The sequence below is a fragment of the Pristiophorus japonicus genome, chromosome 2 (assembly GCF_044704955.1).
Source record: "Pristiophorus japonicus isolate sPriJap1 chromosome 2, sPriJap1.hap1, whole genome shotgun sequence".
Taxonomy (NCBI): Eukaryota; Metazoa; Chordata; class Chondrichthyes; family Pristiophoridae; genus Pristiophorus; species Pristiophorus japonicus.
In genome coordinates, this window is record NC_091978.1 from 279,268,960 (window position 1) to 279,284,759 (window position 15,800).

At 43.3% G+C, this 15,800-nt stretch overlaps 1 protein-coding gene across 1 annotated transcript in view; it reads right to left on the bottom strand.

Annotated features, from left to right (window-relative positions):
* Positions 1 to 257: 257 nt before the first annotated feature.
* Positions 258 to 15,800, bottom strand: part of fhdc1 (FH2 domain containing 1) — a 114,495-nt gene continuing 98,952 nt past the window's right edge. The window contains exons 4-11 of the mRNA XM_070862330.1: positions 10,555 to 10,640; positions 10,349 to 10,449; positions 9,892 to 9,962; positions 9,683 to 9,790; positions 8,863 to 8,933; positions 5,521 to 5,638; positions 3,701 to 3,865; positions 258 to 2,709 (exon numbers count right to left, since the gene is read on the bottom strand). Of these exons, the coding sequence (XP_070718431.1) occupies positions 424 to 2,709; positions 3,701 to 3,865; positions 5,521 to 5,638; positions 8,863 to 8,933; positions 9,683 to 9,790; positions 9,892 to 9,962; positions 10,349 to 10,449; positions 10,555 to 10,640 (3,006 nt within the window). The 3' untranslated portion in view covers positions 258 to 423. The remainder of the gene's footprint in view (positions 2,710 to 3,700; positions 3,866 to 5,520; positions 5,639 to 8,862; positions 8,934 to 9,682; positions 9,791 to 9,891; positions 9,963 to 10,348; positions 10,450 to 10,554; positions 10,641 to 15,800) is intronic.

Consider the following 15,800-nt stretch of genomic DNA (forward strand, 5'->3'; position numbering starts at 1 on the left):
CCCATTAGGTCTTTAACCCCTGCCTCCAGCTGCCACGAAAAGTGGGATCTGCCCAACGGATTTCTGCAAGCATTGATTCACTCTGTGACTGGACGGCAGGATCTGCACTTCTAAAAGGCAGAGCTGGTGCTGCCAGTTTCTCCACCTCCTCCTGGTGCTAAAGAGGACAGTTCTAGAAGCCTGGCTGACATCGGCTGCTTTATAGCAGTGAAGCTTTAGCATCGATCGATGGTGGAATTCAAATTCCAGCCCTCTGGTTGGGAGGCTCGCGTTTGAGCTATCAGGTTGACCCGATGTGGAACAGCATTATGCACCAGTGGAAAGTTGAGCTGCAGGCTCATGAGGAGAGAACTTCCTTTTCTGGAAGGTCCACTCATCATCTTTAACTTGCTACTGCCCTAATCTACACATGATAAGAGCATTTCACTTCCACTTGAGTACCCTTTCTGGGGTTTTCCTGCTTCTGTTAGAGTTTGCTCCTGGGACAAGTTTCTTTTCTGTAGATTTTAGCAAAGTACTGTTTCCTGTGTAAGTCGTTTGTGTTTTACATGTTGCTGCTTTACTCTCCTCTTGAGGCTTGCTCACCAGTTTTTGGCTACTTGCCCTTTTCACATGAGCATTTTCACTGCTTTTTGTGTGATTTATTCCAGTACACTTGGCCGTAGTTTGCTTTTGTGAAGCGGCTCTGCTAAGATTTGTTGGCTTGGTGATTTGTGGAGGCGTGCTTGGGATTCGTTTGGAGTCTGCCCTCTGGCGTCGAGAGGAGGAGGCCACGGTATTTCTGGCAAAGCTGGGAGTTGGATTTGGATTTGGCACAGCTACGCCATTTCTTTCCATGGGTTCTGTTGCTCCGCCTGTGTCTGTATTAGGCTTATGGAGACCTCTCGTAGCTGAGCGACAGATTTTAGTGCTTTCCTCAGGTTTGGGCCTGGAGATATTTCGGAGTGGTTTAGCACTAGGTTTCCTAAGGGAGTCTTTACACTTTAGCAGACTGTTTGATGAGCTACCTGAAGCAATGGTCCCTTTTGTTGGCTTTTGATCTGCCACTGGATAGCTAGACCTACGGGGAGTCTTTGAGCAGCTGTCTCGCCTATTTGACCCTGAGGCCTTTTGAGACTGTTTTAGTTCATCACTGCTCAATGTTTTAGTATCCGGTCTTTTAACACTATTTGATCTTCTAGTTGACTTTGATATTGGCAAAATCCTTCTTATTTCCTCATTATTAGACTGGCTTGCTGTCCTCGGAGATTTGGGATGAACTGTACTACTGAAACAATGCACTATTATTTTTGGACTGGCCATTACTTTCTCTCTAACAGTACTAGGCTGCTTTAAATTGGAAACCTGCTTTGCCTCCTTTGGTAAATCCAATTTCACAGAGACTGTCTCAAGAGCAGGAATGTTTTGAGTGGCTATCGCTTTAGTGACAGGAGTGGAAAGATGGTCCCATGTCATGTGCTCCAAATCATTAGAAGTTGCAGTCTGATCTCGGATATGATTACCTTGGCTTTCACACACCTTACGTGATTCTTCCTTGTCTTCCTGCCACACAGCTTTCATTTCACATTTCTCTGAGGATCTAAAACAATCTGCATCATCTGTGTATCCTAGCACAAAAAACACTGTACCACACTCCTTAGTTGAAACAAAGCTACTCGGTGATGTTATGGTATCTGAGCTCAGTGTGGACATATCAGTGCTTGTTTCATTCTTCTCCTTTTGTGGTGATGAGAGAGAACTTGTAATACAGTAAGATTCACTATCGCAGCAACTAAGTCTTTTCGAGCCCAGACTGGAAAGAAGTTGACTTGAATCGGAGGCAGTAGAAGTCTGCAAGCTCACATCTGTATCAGGAGTCTGCAAGCTCACATCTATACTAGGAATTTGCAAACTCGAGTCTTCACTGTTCTCTAGGTCTGTTAGTGTAACATTGTCACTGGCTGTCATTTGGCTAGAGTCAGTTACTTTTGAATTGGAGTAACTGAAAATTTGTAAGCCCTCAAGAAGCCCAAGTTGCTCTTTGGCTGCAGTCATCTGGTTTAAGTTTGTGGCCTCTGTGTGCTTTGTGTGACGCCTATCCTGTTTTATATTCTCATTGTTCTTATAGGTATCATGTCCATTCTGACCGATTCCATTATCAGTCTTTGTGTTACCGAAGTTTGTTGTATAAGTGGTCTTTGTGTTACCAAAGTTTGTTGTAGAAGTAGTCTCTGTGTTTGCGGTAGAGCAAGGCACAGCTGAATTTGTGCGGTGAAGGCTGTTTTTTACAGCTGTGTCATGAGAAGAGCCATGGTCTGAGTCAAAGTACGTATTATCTAAGCTTCCTTCAAGAGTTTCTGACATCTCTTGCCAGGCTGCCCTCTGCCTAGAGCAACGTGCAATAGAACGAGGAATACTGTTGGACTTTGCCTGTTCATCTGTACTAGCAGCCTGCAAAAATGACAATAAATGGCTGTCCATAACTGAGCCTCCAGATGAGCGTATGCGCCTGCTTCTAGTTCTTTTTACACCCCCCGGGCTTTGAGATCTCTGCTGTGTGAAGGTCAAAAGGTCATGTAGTCCATCCTTGATGAGCAGTTCCACGTCATTTTCACTACTACTCCTTCCAAATACACCTCGCTCACCAGCAGCCCACGAATACCGCTTCTCTTCCAGTTCCTTTAACCTTTGCTGTTGACGGAGCTCCTGGATTTCTCTCTCTCTGTTCTCCTATGGGATAGAGATTTCAATTTTTCAGTAACCAAATATTTATCATTTTAGTTCAATGACAATATCTGTTGTAAAGTTTAAAATAAATGAAGAAGCCCACATCAATTATAATTAACTGTTGATAGTTATTGTACCACGTTTGCACCAATATATAGAACAGAAACCCTGTCTGGTTTGATAAACATCTTATAATAACATTTTGAACAATGATATTTCAACAGACTTACTTCAATTGTGTGAGTGAAAATTGGTTTGAGAACCACAAACAGAATTCATTGTGGGATAATTTTCTTCTTACACTAATTTGTTCGGTACAAATTACTCCCCTCTTGTAAAGATGTTGACTTTTTCTGGGGAACCATTCTACAGATCCCAGCAGCTCTTTGGTCGTTGGCCAAAATGCCCATTCACGGGTGAGTGTTTAAAGGTAGTTTAACCACAGGGGATTATCACTACTTGAGCCAGACTCTGTCCCTGTCAGACATCCACACATAAAAATTCTAGTTTGGGTCATTGGTTAGCAATCAGGACTGGGAACTTTAGCTAATTTCTTTCCTCCGCAGCATAAGGCCAATATAAGGCCCCTACTGCTGCCCTGCCGGAGAACAACCAACTCAGCAGAGACCGAGGACGAGATTGAGGGTTTCCTAGGTTGTGATATTCAGTACCACACCAGTGCATTCACCGACTGAGCTATCATACTTAACTTCTATTTTGTCAAATTAGGCTGCTTTTCTGTTTGTCTGATGCTAAACACAGCTGTATTAGATAAATTCACCTGCCGCCTTATTTTATGGCTTCCTTAAAATTTCAGGTTGAACCGTCAAGAGAATTTTCATCTGGTCATTCAATAAACTTGATCATTGACCGTTAGCAAAAGTGAGGCTATCAGAAATCTCTGGAATGGTTTCATTTCAAACTTTGTGAGAGAAAAAGGTTCACCAAGCACCTGCAGCCATTTCAGATCAGAGTATGTTGTGCACCTGCTTACCTTGATAGATTTTTTGAATCTGTCACAAAAGTCTCGAAATATCTTGAAACATTCTTCTAATTTCATTGTTTCTCTGTCTTCACAGAAGAAGTCGATGAGAGTGTTGGCCTCCCTCTGCAATTCCACTCGCTCTTCCTCTAACTTGTCCACTTCTCTCAAAGCTTGCTGCAGTGAAACATGTGCAGTACTTTAGCAAACACTGGATGCAAGTCAAAGAAACCAGGCCTACAATTTTCAATAAAGATTAACTGCAACAAAATCCAACAGTAATATTACAATAAACTGGTCTTAAAATCTGATTTTCTGGACTGCAACACCTTTTGAAAACATCTATAAAAATAGCTCTCTTGTCCTTCCAAAGTATAGTAACGAAGAGCTAAAGAACAGATGAAACTAAAAGATAGGCAATACATGCCATTTAGGATGATTAATAAGTTTATTCCTAAAAATAAACAATGAACAGCATATGTCATGTCAAAGTTCAGTCCTATTTGTTTTGGCCCGATGGGAAATGGCACAGTGCTTTCCCTAGTGTAATACATGTATATAAATAATTGTCAGTACCCGACTCGTTGCATGAATTGGCCATCCTTCATTTCCTCAGTTACAGAATATTTTCATGTATGGAGACTAGCACTATTATCCTATACCATAGCTCCTCAGCCCCTGCAATTCCATACCCTAACAATTTCATTACAGGTATAACGTCGGAAATCCAGCAACCTCGGGACCGAGGCCGTGCCGGTATTCTGGATTTCGCAGTTGCTGCTCCTCGTCGCCCGCCGCTCCTCACTGCCCACCGATTCCCACTGATTCTTGCTGCCCGCCGACTGCGTTTTTTTTTAAACCAGTTTCCTCATCCTTCACTGCATGAAGTTGCCATCTTGGCTGGCTCAAAAATGGCTGGTTTTCAGACAATTCCGATTTTCGGACAGTCGGATTCGAGACGTTGTACCTGTATTACCTTTGTGTTTCGTAAGTGTTTCTTCCTTGAACATGCATGTTGCAGTTATACATTTCCCTGCTGCTGCTGGTTTAGAATTCAATTCTTTAAATTAGTTTAACTCTCAAAGTCAGTACTTCCAGTCTTAGGTCACATACTCAGAATTAATTCCTGTATTTGGCAGAGATACTAAATATTATTGTTCCATCTTTGCACTACCAGTAACAGAGCTAGAACTTTAATCTCACTCTATTGTTAACTTAATAAAATGTGATTTGATGGTGTTGTTTCTATTTTTTAAATAAAGACATAATTTCAAAATGACAGCTAGATCTTTTTAGGCATAATAATAGATCGGATTAAGTACTCTTTGCCTTATAATGGTCCCTTAAAATTGTACACATCATTAAAAAAATTCTGAACAGATATTTAATACTATAATTATGGTAGAAACAAAATACTCTTCGTTTAGGTGCTGAATATGGATTTATTAGACACAAGGGATGACTGCCACAAGTCATTAATGTACACAGCAATTGTATGTTATTTGATCTCACTTGTGGGATAAATTCTGTATTCAACAACTATACTTTTGAGTATTCTCAACATATTTAAACAAAGCCCACGAGGAACCTTAGACATCTGAGATAGGTACAATGTGAAGAGATTAAGATTAGCAGTAGACCAACAGACAGAGCTGTGTTCATTAATCTTTATGGCTCGGGTTATCTACTGCAACAGGTTAGTGTTCCATGCTCTTTTTAAAAAAAATAGTCATCAGATATGTTCAGTGGCAAAATGCTAATTTATTAATCTCCTCTGCTCTACAAAGCTGTATGTGGACATGTACGAGCGGGAACTTTTGACACTGATTCACCTGAATGAAATCCTCCATTTGGTGCAGGAGATCAAAGTCTTGCTTTAAATTTACTTGCAGCCATCTTGTTCTGCTGACAAGTGAATGCAAATCGCCATCAATGCTGTCTACCGACAATCTGAAAGGAAAATACATGTTAACAAAGCGTCAGAATTTGACATTTAAAAACAAAACTTTAGACTGGCTGTATCTTGTGTACGGTACTATTGGCTAATTTCGGAGAAGCCCTCATAACATTAAAAGTTATTTGAGTGTACAACAGATCATGCATGGTGCAGTATTGTAAAAGGAAAAGCATGACTGAGTTCATTATGTTAGTGTGTTGCTTGAGTCGCTATAATATTGTGTATAACACACTCAGCTCTAGTTATGAAAAGGAGCACATATCCAAGTTGAATTAAAAAAATACAAATTATGGAAATCTGAAATAAAAACAGAGAATTCTAGAAATACACAGATAGTAACTGCAGGTTAAGGCAGGTTATTGATATTTCAGGGGGTGAAACTTCATCAAATGCTGACCGACATGCTGTGTTCCGGTTTTTATTTCATTTATTGAAGTTATTTTTTTTTGCAATTTTCCACCTTTGCTTTAAACTCCAAGGAGCCGAAATTCCCCTGTTGTGCGCCTCCCATTAGCGGCAGGAAGGGGGCGGGGGCTGCTGGGGGTGCTATTGACTCCCGTAAAATTGCGCCAGCCTTGCAGGTCATGAACCAGGCCGCACACCCATCGCAGGGTGAAGGTTAAAGAGGATGTGCACTGCGTGCCGCCATTTTATTTGCCCCCCCTTACCGTTCAGGCCGCTGCCCAGCGATGTCTCAGCCACGGCACCCTTAACCCTGGTGGCTCAGTGCAGGCCATCAAAGGGCCTGCAGAGCTCGCAGCGACCCTCCCCTTGTGCTCCACTTCCTGTGAGGGATGGTAACTGCAATTTTGCTTCTGGGGCGGGACTTCTGCTTATCACTTCTAAATACTGATAATAGGAACTTAAAAAATGAAGATACCAAAGAACATCCCTTTTCTTTTCTTGCCTCTCTTGCTTTTGAACTTATTTTCCCCTCTCTCTTTCCAATGGGTACATAGAAGATCAACGGTGCTGGAAGCAGTGGGACATTTGTTCTAGTGTTGGGTGCTGACATGGGTTTAAAGGGTGCTGGGACCAGTGAAACAGGTAGACCTTTGGACACTTTCCCTGGGTTTAATGGGCACTGGAACCACTAGGGTATCAGCAAGAAATTTGTCCTATCAATGATGGGACTTGTTTAAGTTTCAAGGGACGCTGAAACAGTAGGGCAGGTAATGCGACTGTGGGGATCCTTGGAGCTGCACAAGCTGTGGGAAAATCAGCAAGTTGAAAACCCTGGATATTCTACAAACATTATTTTGTTTCCAGTGATCCCAGGCATTTGCACCGCACTTCCTAAGTCATCTTCAAGACTGAAGGATAATACTGCAAACTGATTTCCCTCCCACAGAGGAAGTGTCTCAGCATATCCCTGTCTGGCCCCACCTCACACCACAGGCATCTTGCATGGAATAAAGGGCAAGAATCAGTGTCCTGTCACTCTGATCAGTGCATGCACAACCTGCCCTACTAAGCTTCCCACAGCACACACAAACATCCTTTTGACAATTTACTAATTTTAATCACCAATTATCCACTTAAAAAAAAAACAACATTTTGTGTAGGAAGTTGTGACACAGGTTAACAAGGCCATAAAAAAAGCAAACCAAGCACTCGGGTTTATTTCTAGAGGTACAGAATTGAAAAATAGGGAAGTTGTGCTAAAACTGTATCAAACCTTGGTTAGACCACACAGAGTACTGCGTACAATTCTGGTCACCATATTATAAAAAGGATATAGAGGCACTGGACAGGGTGCAGAAAATATTTAGCAGGATGATACGAGAAATGCGAGGCTATACATATCAGGGAATATGAACAAGCTGGGTCTCTTTTCTCTTGAAATTCAGAAGAAATTCAGGGAATTCAGAAGAAACTTCTTTACCCAAAGTGGTGAGAATGTGGAACTTGCTACCACAGAGAGTGGTTGAAGCGAATAATATAGATGCATTTAAGGGGAGGCAAGACAAGCATATGTGGGAAAAGGGAATAGAGGGTTATGCTGATAGATTTAGATGAGGAAAGACGGGAGGAGGCTCAAGTGGAGCACAAACGCCGGCATGGACTGGTTGAGCCGAATGGCCGGTTTCTGTGCCATATATCCTATGTAATCCTCTGAATGTTATCTTTCAGCCTAAGTGGCATATGAATGTTTTCTACTTTCTCCTGCCTCATTTTTCTGTACTCCACTTGTGAGTGTGATGCCACATGCCGGGGTAAGGTTCCACGAGTACTGGTAAAACTCCAATCAAAATAAAGAGGAAAGACTGAAAATGCTGGAAATCTAAAATAAAAATGGAAAATTCTGGAAATACATAGCAAATCTGTCAGCATCTGAAAAGAGAATTATCTGGTTAACCCAATTTGTTAACCTCTCTTGTTCTGAGATCAACTAACTCAACTAACAGATCAGGAATTGAATATGCAAGCTATTTCCTAGCAACACATCATTAAGTGCATTTATCCACAGTGCTTAGAGATTTTCATGCACCAAGGCTGCTCAGACCTGTGTGTGCAGTGTATTTTTGTCAATCCGTCATTGCACCGTCAGCTTTATCTAGAATGAACATTCAAATAATAACAAAGCTAAGCAGTGCTCATGTTTAGACAGTAGACTACAGGTACGTGATGGAAACAAAAGGATAATAACAAACACAAACATTTCATTAAACCCAACTTGCAGGTGGGGTTTGGTTATGGAATATCTGGAAAGTGTGTGTGATCCAAAGATTTTAAGGTGTGTCTTCCAAAGTTTGTTTTTAAAATATGATTTTGCTGCAATCTATTCTTGAATATTTTTTGAACACATTTATAATTTGATAACCATCTGTTTCATTAATATTGGCATGATATTTTGCTGCAATCTATTCTTGAATATTTTCAAAACTATGATTTGTATGTGTGAAGAGATGGGGGGTGGGTGGGAGGTTTTGGGGGGAGGGGATGGGGAGTTGGGAGGAGAGAGAAATCAAACCATTCTGTTACCTGGGGGCATGGGGGGAGGAGTTGGGGGGTAGAGAAATGGAACTCAATTCTGTTACTTGAGGTGGGGGAGGAGGTTAGGGAGGAGAGGAGATAAATCAAACTTCATTCTGTTACCTGGCGGGGGGTGGGGGGGAGAGGTTGGGGAGGAGTTGGGGAGGGGGGCTGTTGGAGCATGCGGGGTGGGGGGGGGGAGGATGTGGGGGAGGAGATAAATCAAACTTCATTCTGTTACCTGGCTGACTGCTGGACATGCTTCAGCTTTTCAGGAAAAGCTGAAAGAGTTGCATCCTTTTTTTGTGCTTCCTGTTTGACAAAAAGATCATTGTTACTGGCTTATTCTTTTCTATGTGAAGAGTAATAAATGACATAATAGATAGAGTGGATAGGAAGGACCTATTTCCCTTAGCAGGGAGGTCAATAACCAGGGGGCATGAATTTAAAGTAATTGGTAGAAGGATTAGAGGAGAGTTGAAGAGAACTTTTTTCACCGAGAGGGTGGTGGGGTCTGGAACTCACTGCCTGAAAAGGTGATGGATGCAGAAACCCTCATCACATTTAAAAAGTACTTGAATATGCACGTAGCCCACAGAGCTACGGACCAAGAGCTGGAAAGTGGGATTAGGCTGGTTAGCTCTTTCTTGGCCGGCACGGACACGAAGGGCCGAATGTCCTCCTTCTGTGCCATAAACTTCTATGATTCTATGAAATAACATTTCATCTTCCTTCACAGTAGTCAATGATCCTAGTTATTTTACCCCTCAGAAGTTCATCTTGGTGCGCTGAGTGAAAAGTGAATTAAGTTCTCTGAGAGTTGATAGTGCATCTTATTTTGCAGCCAATAATTTTCGGCAATTCCTATTATTTTTGATTAATATTGCCATGACATTTGTTTTCAAAACTATGATTTGTGTGTGTGTGTCGGGCAGGAAATTACTGTCTATTTTTGAACTGATTCCGAGGAAAATAGGAACCTAGTCATCCAATCATTAAAAATGAACCACCAGATGATAGTTTCTAGCATTTCTGTCTACAAATAACGTCTGAATACGAACCAGAATGACAAAGTGCAGCAAGTTCATTCCTGGCTTGTTTGCCTTTGTGTCTGCTAGCTTCAGCAATGAAGACAATTTGAAACCCACAGCATTTCCTGCGTAACCTCCCTGGAGAGAAATGGGAAGAGGCTATCAATGGACAAGAACCATATGTAGAAGTTTTGTGGTATTAAAAACAACAACAAAAAAGACCATTATAAATCGCTTACAGCATTCATGATATTGCCGGCCTGTAGAACCAAATGCAGAATTGCATGAAGTTCCTCACAAGTCATCAGTTCTGAAAAATTTTAATAAAGATGCAAAGTTTAGTTATGCACCAAAAAGCGGCATGAAATGTATTGTGAGAAAGTCACCAGCACATTTAGAACATTGTAACTGAATGATCTGTTGTTCTTATTCAATAGATACAGGGGCAACTCCGTGCACAGATACGTACTCAGATGGGAATTCCAACTTTGGAACATTTATATCCTCTACAGTTTTCTTCCCTCACCTCTGAAAGCATTGACACCTCTATTGGGCCTGGTTCCTTGGGCGCTAGGCTCCCTCCGGTACCTTGCCTAAGCTGATTTTATTCATGTGCAAGTTTAAACAGTGATTCAACTGAGTAGAAGACGGGCGCCTGAGAGTTGTACTTTTGCAATTCACCTGTGTATTTATTACCTTTTGTAGCCATTCGTATTGCTCTCATTTCTTGGTATAAAGCAAAGCAGGCAGGAGCAAACTCTTCTTTAAGAACCATTGCTTCCATCCGTAAAGCATAGCTGCAAGCCAACAAAATCATTAGAAGTGATTTATCACACATTTGTATATTCAATTTATTAATATTAAGAACAGCTATTTTTCCAGATCAAGAACTGCTACCTTACCTTGGCACTTGTAGCAGCAGAACCATGAATGAATCTGCCAGTGATAGCCGATTTATATCATCTTTGAAGGCTTGTAACCTCTTTGCCTGTAGGGTAGATAAGTAATTCAATCAATACAACCTACTATCACTTTTTTTTTTACAATGGATCAAAACAAAACATTGCTGCATTTGTTACTCTGCCAATTTTAAATAAAATTTAGGACATGTCCTGTTTTGTGTTCCAAACACGGCAAAGTGAGTGCAAGAGACACCAAAGCCTGCTGTTCAGTTACTTTGCATGTAGAAAAGAGAACAAAAATATGTAATAGTTTACAAACGGGGGAACCTAAGACAACATGTTTAAACTGTGTAATGGGATGAGCTAAAGGCTCAAATTTAAAGTCATATCTCAAAGAAAGCACTGGTTGTTATTTTGCCGAGTTCCCTGCCAAGGAAGGATTTCAAATAGTAGTGGCTGTTATGTGGACATACTTGCCAACCATATGCATATTATGGTCAGTTGTTGCTTTGGGAGCACTAATGTATCCGCATTAGTGGATGAAAATGAAGAGATAGTTGCTCAGAAGTGGGTCTTCCCAAATTCCTACCTCTTGATGTTCCTGCTCTAAGTGATTATTGCTGCTGCACACTGAGATGGAGAATTCCTGCTCACTGTGCAGTGACAGCTACAGTGCCAGGAGGTGCTTGGGAGTGGCACTTTGGTGGGGGCGGGGGCAGAAGAGAGGAGATGAGTGGCGAGCAGCATTTTAGGAAAGATGCCAGGAAAGGCTGAGAGAAGCTGGTAGCGGTGCACTTAAAGTGCCGGAACCTACAGGACTACGGACCGAGCTGGAAAGTGGGATTAGGCTGGATAGCTCTTGGTTGGCTGGCACGGACATGATGGGCCGAAATGGCTTCCTTCTGTGCTGTAAATTTCTATGATTCTATGGTGCTTTGGGAGGGAATGGGGGGCAGGCCAATACAGCTCTGTGGTGGGAGAGGGCAAGATAACCATGGAAAGGCTTTTAAATTGCATCTGGAGTACTGCATTCAGTTCTGGACACCTATAAGTTTTTAGCTGGTACTTACTGCTGGAACTCTTGGTCCGGTGATTCGATCCATTTTCAGGACTATGAATTTTTTTCAAAGTCCTGCAGGAAATGGATCATAACGGGAGTGGGCCTTAGACTCAAAGCCAGGCTGACTGGCTGAAAATGGGTCGGAAGGCCCGCCCGCCGCTGTCAATCACCACGCATGTGTGTGTCATCACGCTCTCTTCCCTCTGTTAAAGGGGAGAGATTCTGGCTATTTTTTAACTTTGGCCACTGGGACAACAGGGAGGGTTTCAGCCGGGCCAGTGGCCTGGCACGCAAGATGGGGTGCCAGGCTGCCCATTGGCGACATGGCCGAACCCGGGGCCAGTGTTTTGCTGACCAATCGGCAAGTTGGCCGGCAAAAATTCTTGAACTGCGGCCAAGGCCCTCCCCTTTAAGGGCCGCCGCGCTACCGGCCCACAGTCACTCTGTAGAGGTGCACCGACAGAGAAACCTGTCAGGGGCACCGCGCGGCGGGGGATCCACGAGGTGAGGTGAAAATCGCTGGGGAAGTACTTTTTATTGCTGTTTTATTCATTTTACTGGTGGTACCACTTGGGCAGAATGGGGTGCAGGCCGAAAAATGCCCAACCTGAATTTAGGTCGGGTCGGATGTTGACCCCAAAGCGGCGGCCATTCGATTTTTCCGAATGGCTGCTGCAAACGGGCAGTAACGGGTCTCTTTGAGACCCTTAATTTCGGCCCCGTATCTCAGGAAGGAGGCGATGCAGCACAGTTTCACCAGAATGATAGTGGGGTTAAAGGGTTAAATTATTGCATAGACTAGGCTTGTATTTCTTTGAGTATGGAAGATCAAGTTTTTTTGTATTCATTCCTGGGATGTGGCCGTCACTGGCAAGGCCAGCATTTATTACCTATCCCTAATTGCCCTTGAGAAGGTGGTGGTGAGCCGCCTTCTTGAACCGCTGCAGTCCATGTGGTGAAGATACTCCCACAATGCTGTAAGGAAGGGAGTTCCAGGATTTTGATCCCGTGACGATGAAGGAATGGCGATATATTTTCAAATCAGGATGGTGTGTAACATGGAGGGAACGTTGCAGGTGATGGTGTTCTCATGCGCCTTATCCTTTTAGGTGGTACAGGATGCAGGTTTACGAGGTACTGACGAAGAAGCCCTGACGAGTTGCTGCAGTGCACACTGTAGCTCTGGTGGTGGAGGGAATGAATGTTTAAGGTGATGGATGGGGTGCCAATGAAGCGGGTTGCTTTGTCCTGGATGGTGTCAAGCTTCTTGAGTGTTGTTGGAATTGCACTCATCCAGGCAAGTGGAGAGTATTCCATCACACTCCTGACTTGTGCCTTATAGATGGTGGAAAGGCTCTGGGGAGGCAGGAAGTGAGAGACTCACTGCAAAATACCTAACCTCCGACCTGCTCTTGCAGCCACAGCTGGTCCAGTTAAGTTTCCTGTCAATGGTGACCTCCAGGATGTTGATGGTGGGGGATTTGGCGATGTCATGGGGAGGTGGTTAGGCTCTTGCTTGTCCAGGTCTTTCTTCATGAGGGCATGGATTGCTTCATTATCTGAGGTGTTGTGAATGGCACTGAACATTACAATTATCAGCGAACATCCACACTTCTGACATTAAGATGGAGGGAAGGTCATTGATGAAGCAGCTGAAGATGGTTGGGCCTAGGACACTACCCTGAGGAACTCCTGCAGCGATGTCCTGAGGCTGAAATGACCTCCAAAAACCATAACCATCTTCCTTTGTGCTAAGTATCACTCCAGCCAGTGGAGTGTTCTCTCCCCGATTCCCATTAACTTCAATTTTATTAGGGCTCCTTGATGCCACACTCAGTCAAATGCTACATTGATGGCAAGGGCAGTCACTCTCACCTCACCTTTGGAATTCCGTTCTTTTGTCGATGTTTGGACCAAGGCTGTCGTGAGGTCTGAAGCTAAATGCTCCTGTCGGAACCCAAACTGAGCATCCGTGAGCAGGTTATTGGTGAGTGCCACTTGATAGCACTGTCAATGTGTCAATGACACCTTTCATCACTTTTCTGATGACTGAAAGTAGACTGATAGGGCTGTAATTGTCTTTTCGTGAACAGGGGATACGTGGGCAGTTTTCCACATTGCTGGGTGGATTGCTAGTGTTGTAGCTGTACTAGAACAGCTTGGCTTGAGGAGCAGCTAGTTCTGAAGCACAAGTCTTCAGCACAACAGCTGGGATAGTGTCAGACCCATAGACTTTGCTGTATCCAGTGCACTTAGCCATTTCTTGATACCACGTGAAGTGAATTGAATTGGCTGAAGACTGGCTTCTGTGATGGTGGGGACCTCAGGAGGAGGTCGAGATGGATCATCCACTCAGCACTTCTGGCTGAAGATGGTTGCAAACATTTCAGCCTTGTCTTTTGCATTGGTGTGCTGGGTTACAGCATCATTGAAGATGGGGATATCCATGGAGCCTCCTCCTTCAGTTAGTGGCTTAATTGTCCACCATCATTCATGACTCAATGTGGCAGGACTGCAGAGCTTTGATCTGATCTGTTGGTTGTGGGATCTCTTTGCTCTGTCTATAGCATGCTGCTTCTGCTGTTTAGCATGCTCCTGGCAGAAGGCACTTGACAAGGTGCCACATAAAAGATTACTGCACAAGATAAAAGTTCATGGGGTTAGGGGTAATATATTAGCATGGATAGAGGATTGGCTAACTAACAGAAAACAGAGAGTCGAGATAAATGGTTCATTCCCGAGTTGGCAATCAGTAACTAGTGGGGTGCCACAGGGATCAGTGCTCGGACCCCAACTATTTACAATCTATATTAATGACTTGGAAGAAGGGACCGAGTGTAACGTAGCCAAGTTTGCTGACGATACAAAAATGGGAGGAAAAGCAATGTGTGAGGAGGACACAAAAAATCTGCAAAAGGGCATAGACAGGCTAAGTGAGTGGGCAAAAATTTGGCAGATGGAGTATAATGTTGGAAAGTTTGAGGCTATGCACTTTAGCAGAAAAAAATCAAAGAGCAAGTTATTATTTAAATGGAGAAAGATTGTAAAGTGCTGCAGTACAGCGGGACCTGGGGGCCCTGGTGCATGAAACACAAAAGGTTAGTATGCAGGTACAGCAAGTGATCAGGAAGGACAATTAAATCTTGGCCTTTATTGCAAAGGGGATGGAGTATAAAAGCAAGGAAGTCTTGCTATAGTTATACAGGGTATTGGTGAGGCCACACCTGGAATATTGCATACAGTTTTGGTTTCCATATTTAAGAAAGGATATACTTGCTTTGGAGACAGTTCAGAGAAGGTTCACTAGGTTGATTCCAGAGATGAGGGGGTTAAACTTATTCAGAAAGGTTGAGTAGGTTGGGCCTCTACTCATTGGAATTCAGAAGAATGAGGGGTGATCTTATCGAAACGTATAAGATTATGAGGGGGCTTGACAAGGTGGATGCAGAGAGGATGTTTCCACTGTTAGAGGAGACTAGAACTAGAGGGCATGATCTTAGAATAAGGGGCCGCCCATTTAAAACTGAGATGAGGAGGAATTTCTTCTCTCAGAGGGTTGTAAATCTGTGGAATTCACTGCCTCAGAGAGCTGTGGAAGCTGGGTCATTGAATAAAATTAAGACATAGATAGATATTTCTTAACCGATAAGGGAATAAGGGGTTATGGGGAGCGGGCAGGAAAGTGGACCTGAGTCTATGATTGTATTAAACGGCGGAGCAAGCTCGAGGGGCTGTATGGCCTACTCCTGCTCCTATTTCTTATGTTCTTATGCTGTTCTGCACACCTCATTGAACTAAAATCCCCTAGCTTGATGGTAATGGTAGAGTGAGGGATATGCCGGGCCATGAAGTTACAGATTGAGGTGAATTCTGCTGCTGCTGATGGCCTACAGCACCTCATGGATGTCCAGTTTCAAGCAGTTTTAATCTGTTCTGAATCTATCCCATTTAGCATGTTGGTAGTGCCACACAACGTGATAGAGGGTGTCCTCAGTGTGAAGATAGGACTTCGTCTCCAAAAGGACTGTGCGGTGATCACTGCTACCAATACTGTCATGTACAGGTGCATCTGTGACAGGTAGATTGGTGAGGACGAGGCCAAGTAGGTTTTTCCCTCGTGTTGGTTCTCTCACCACCTGCCGCACACCCAGTCTGGCAGATATGTCCTTCAGGATGCGGCCAGCTC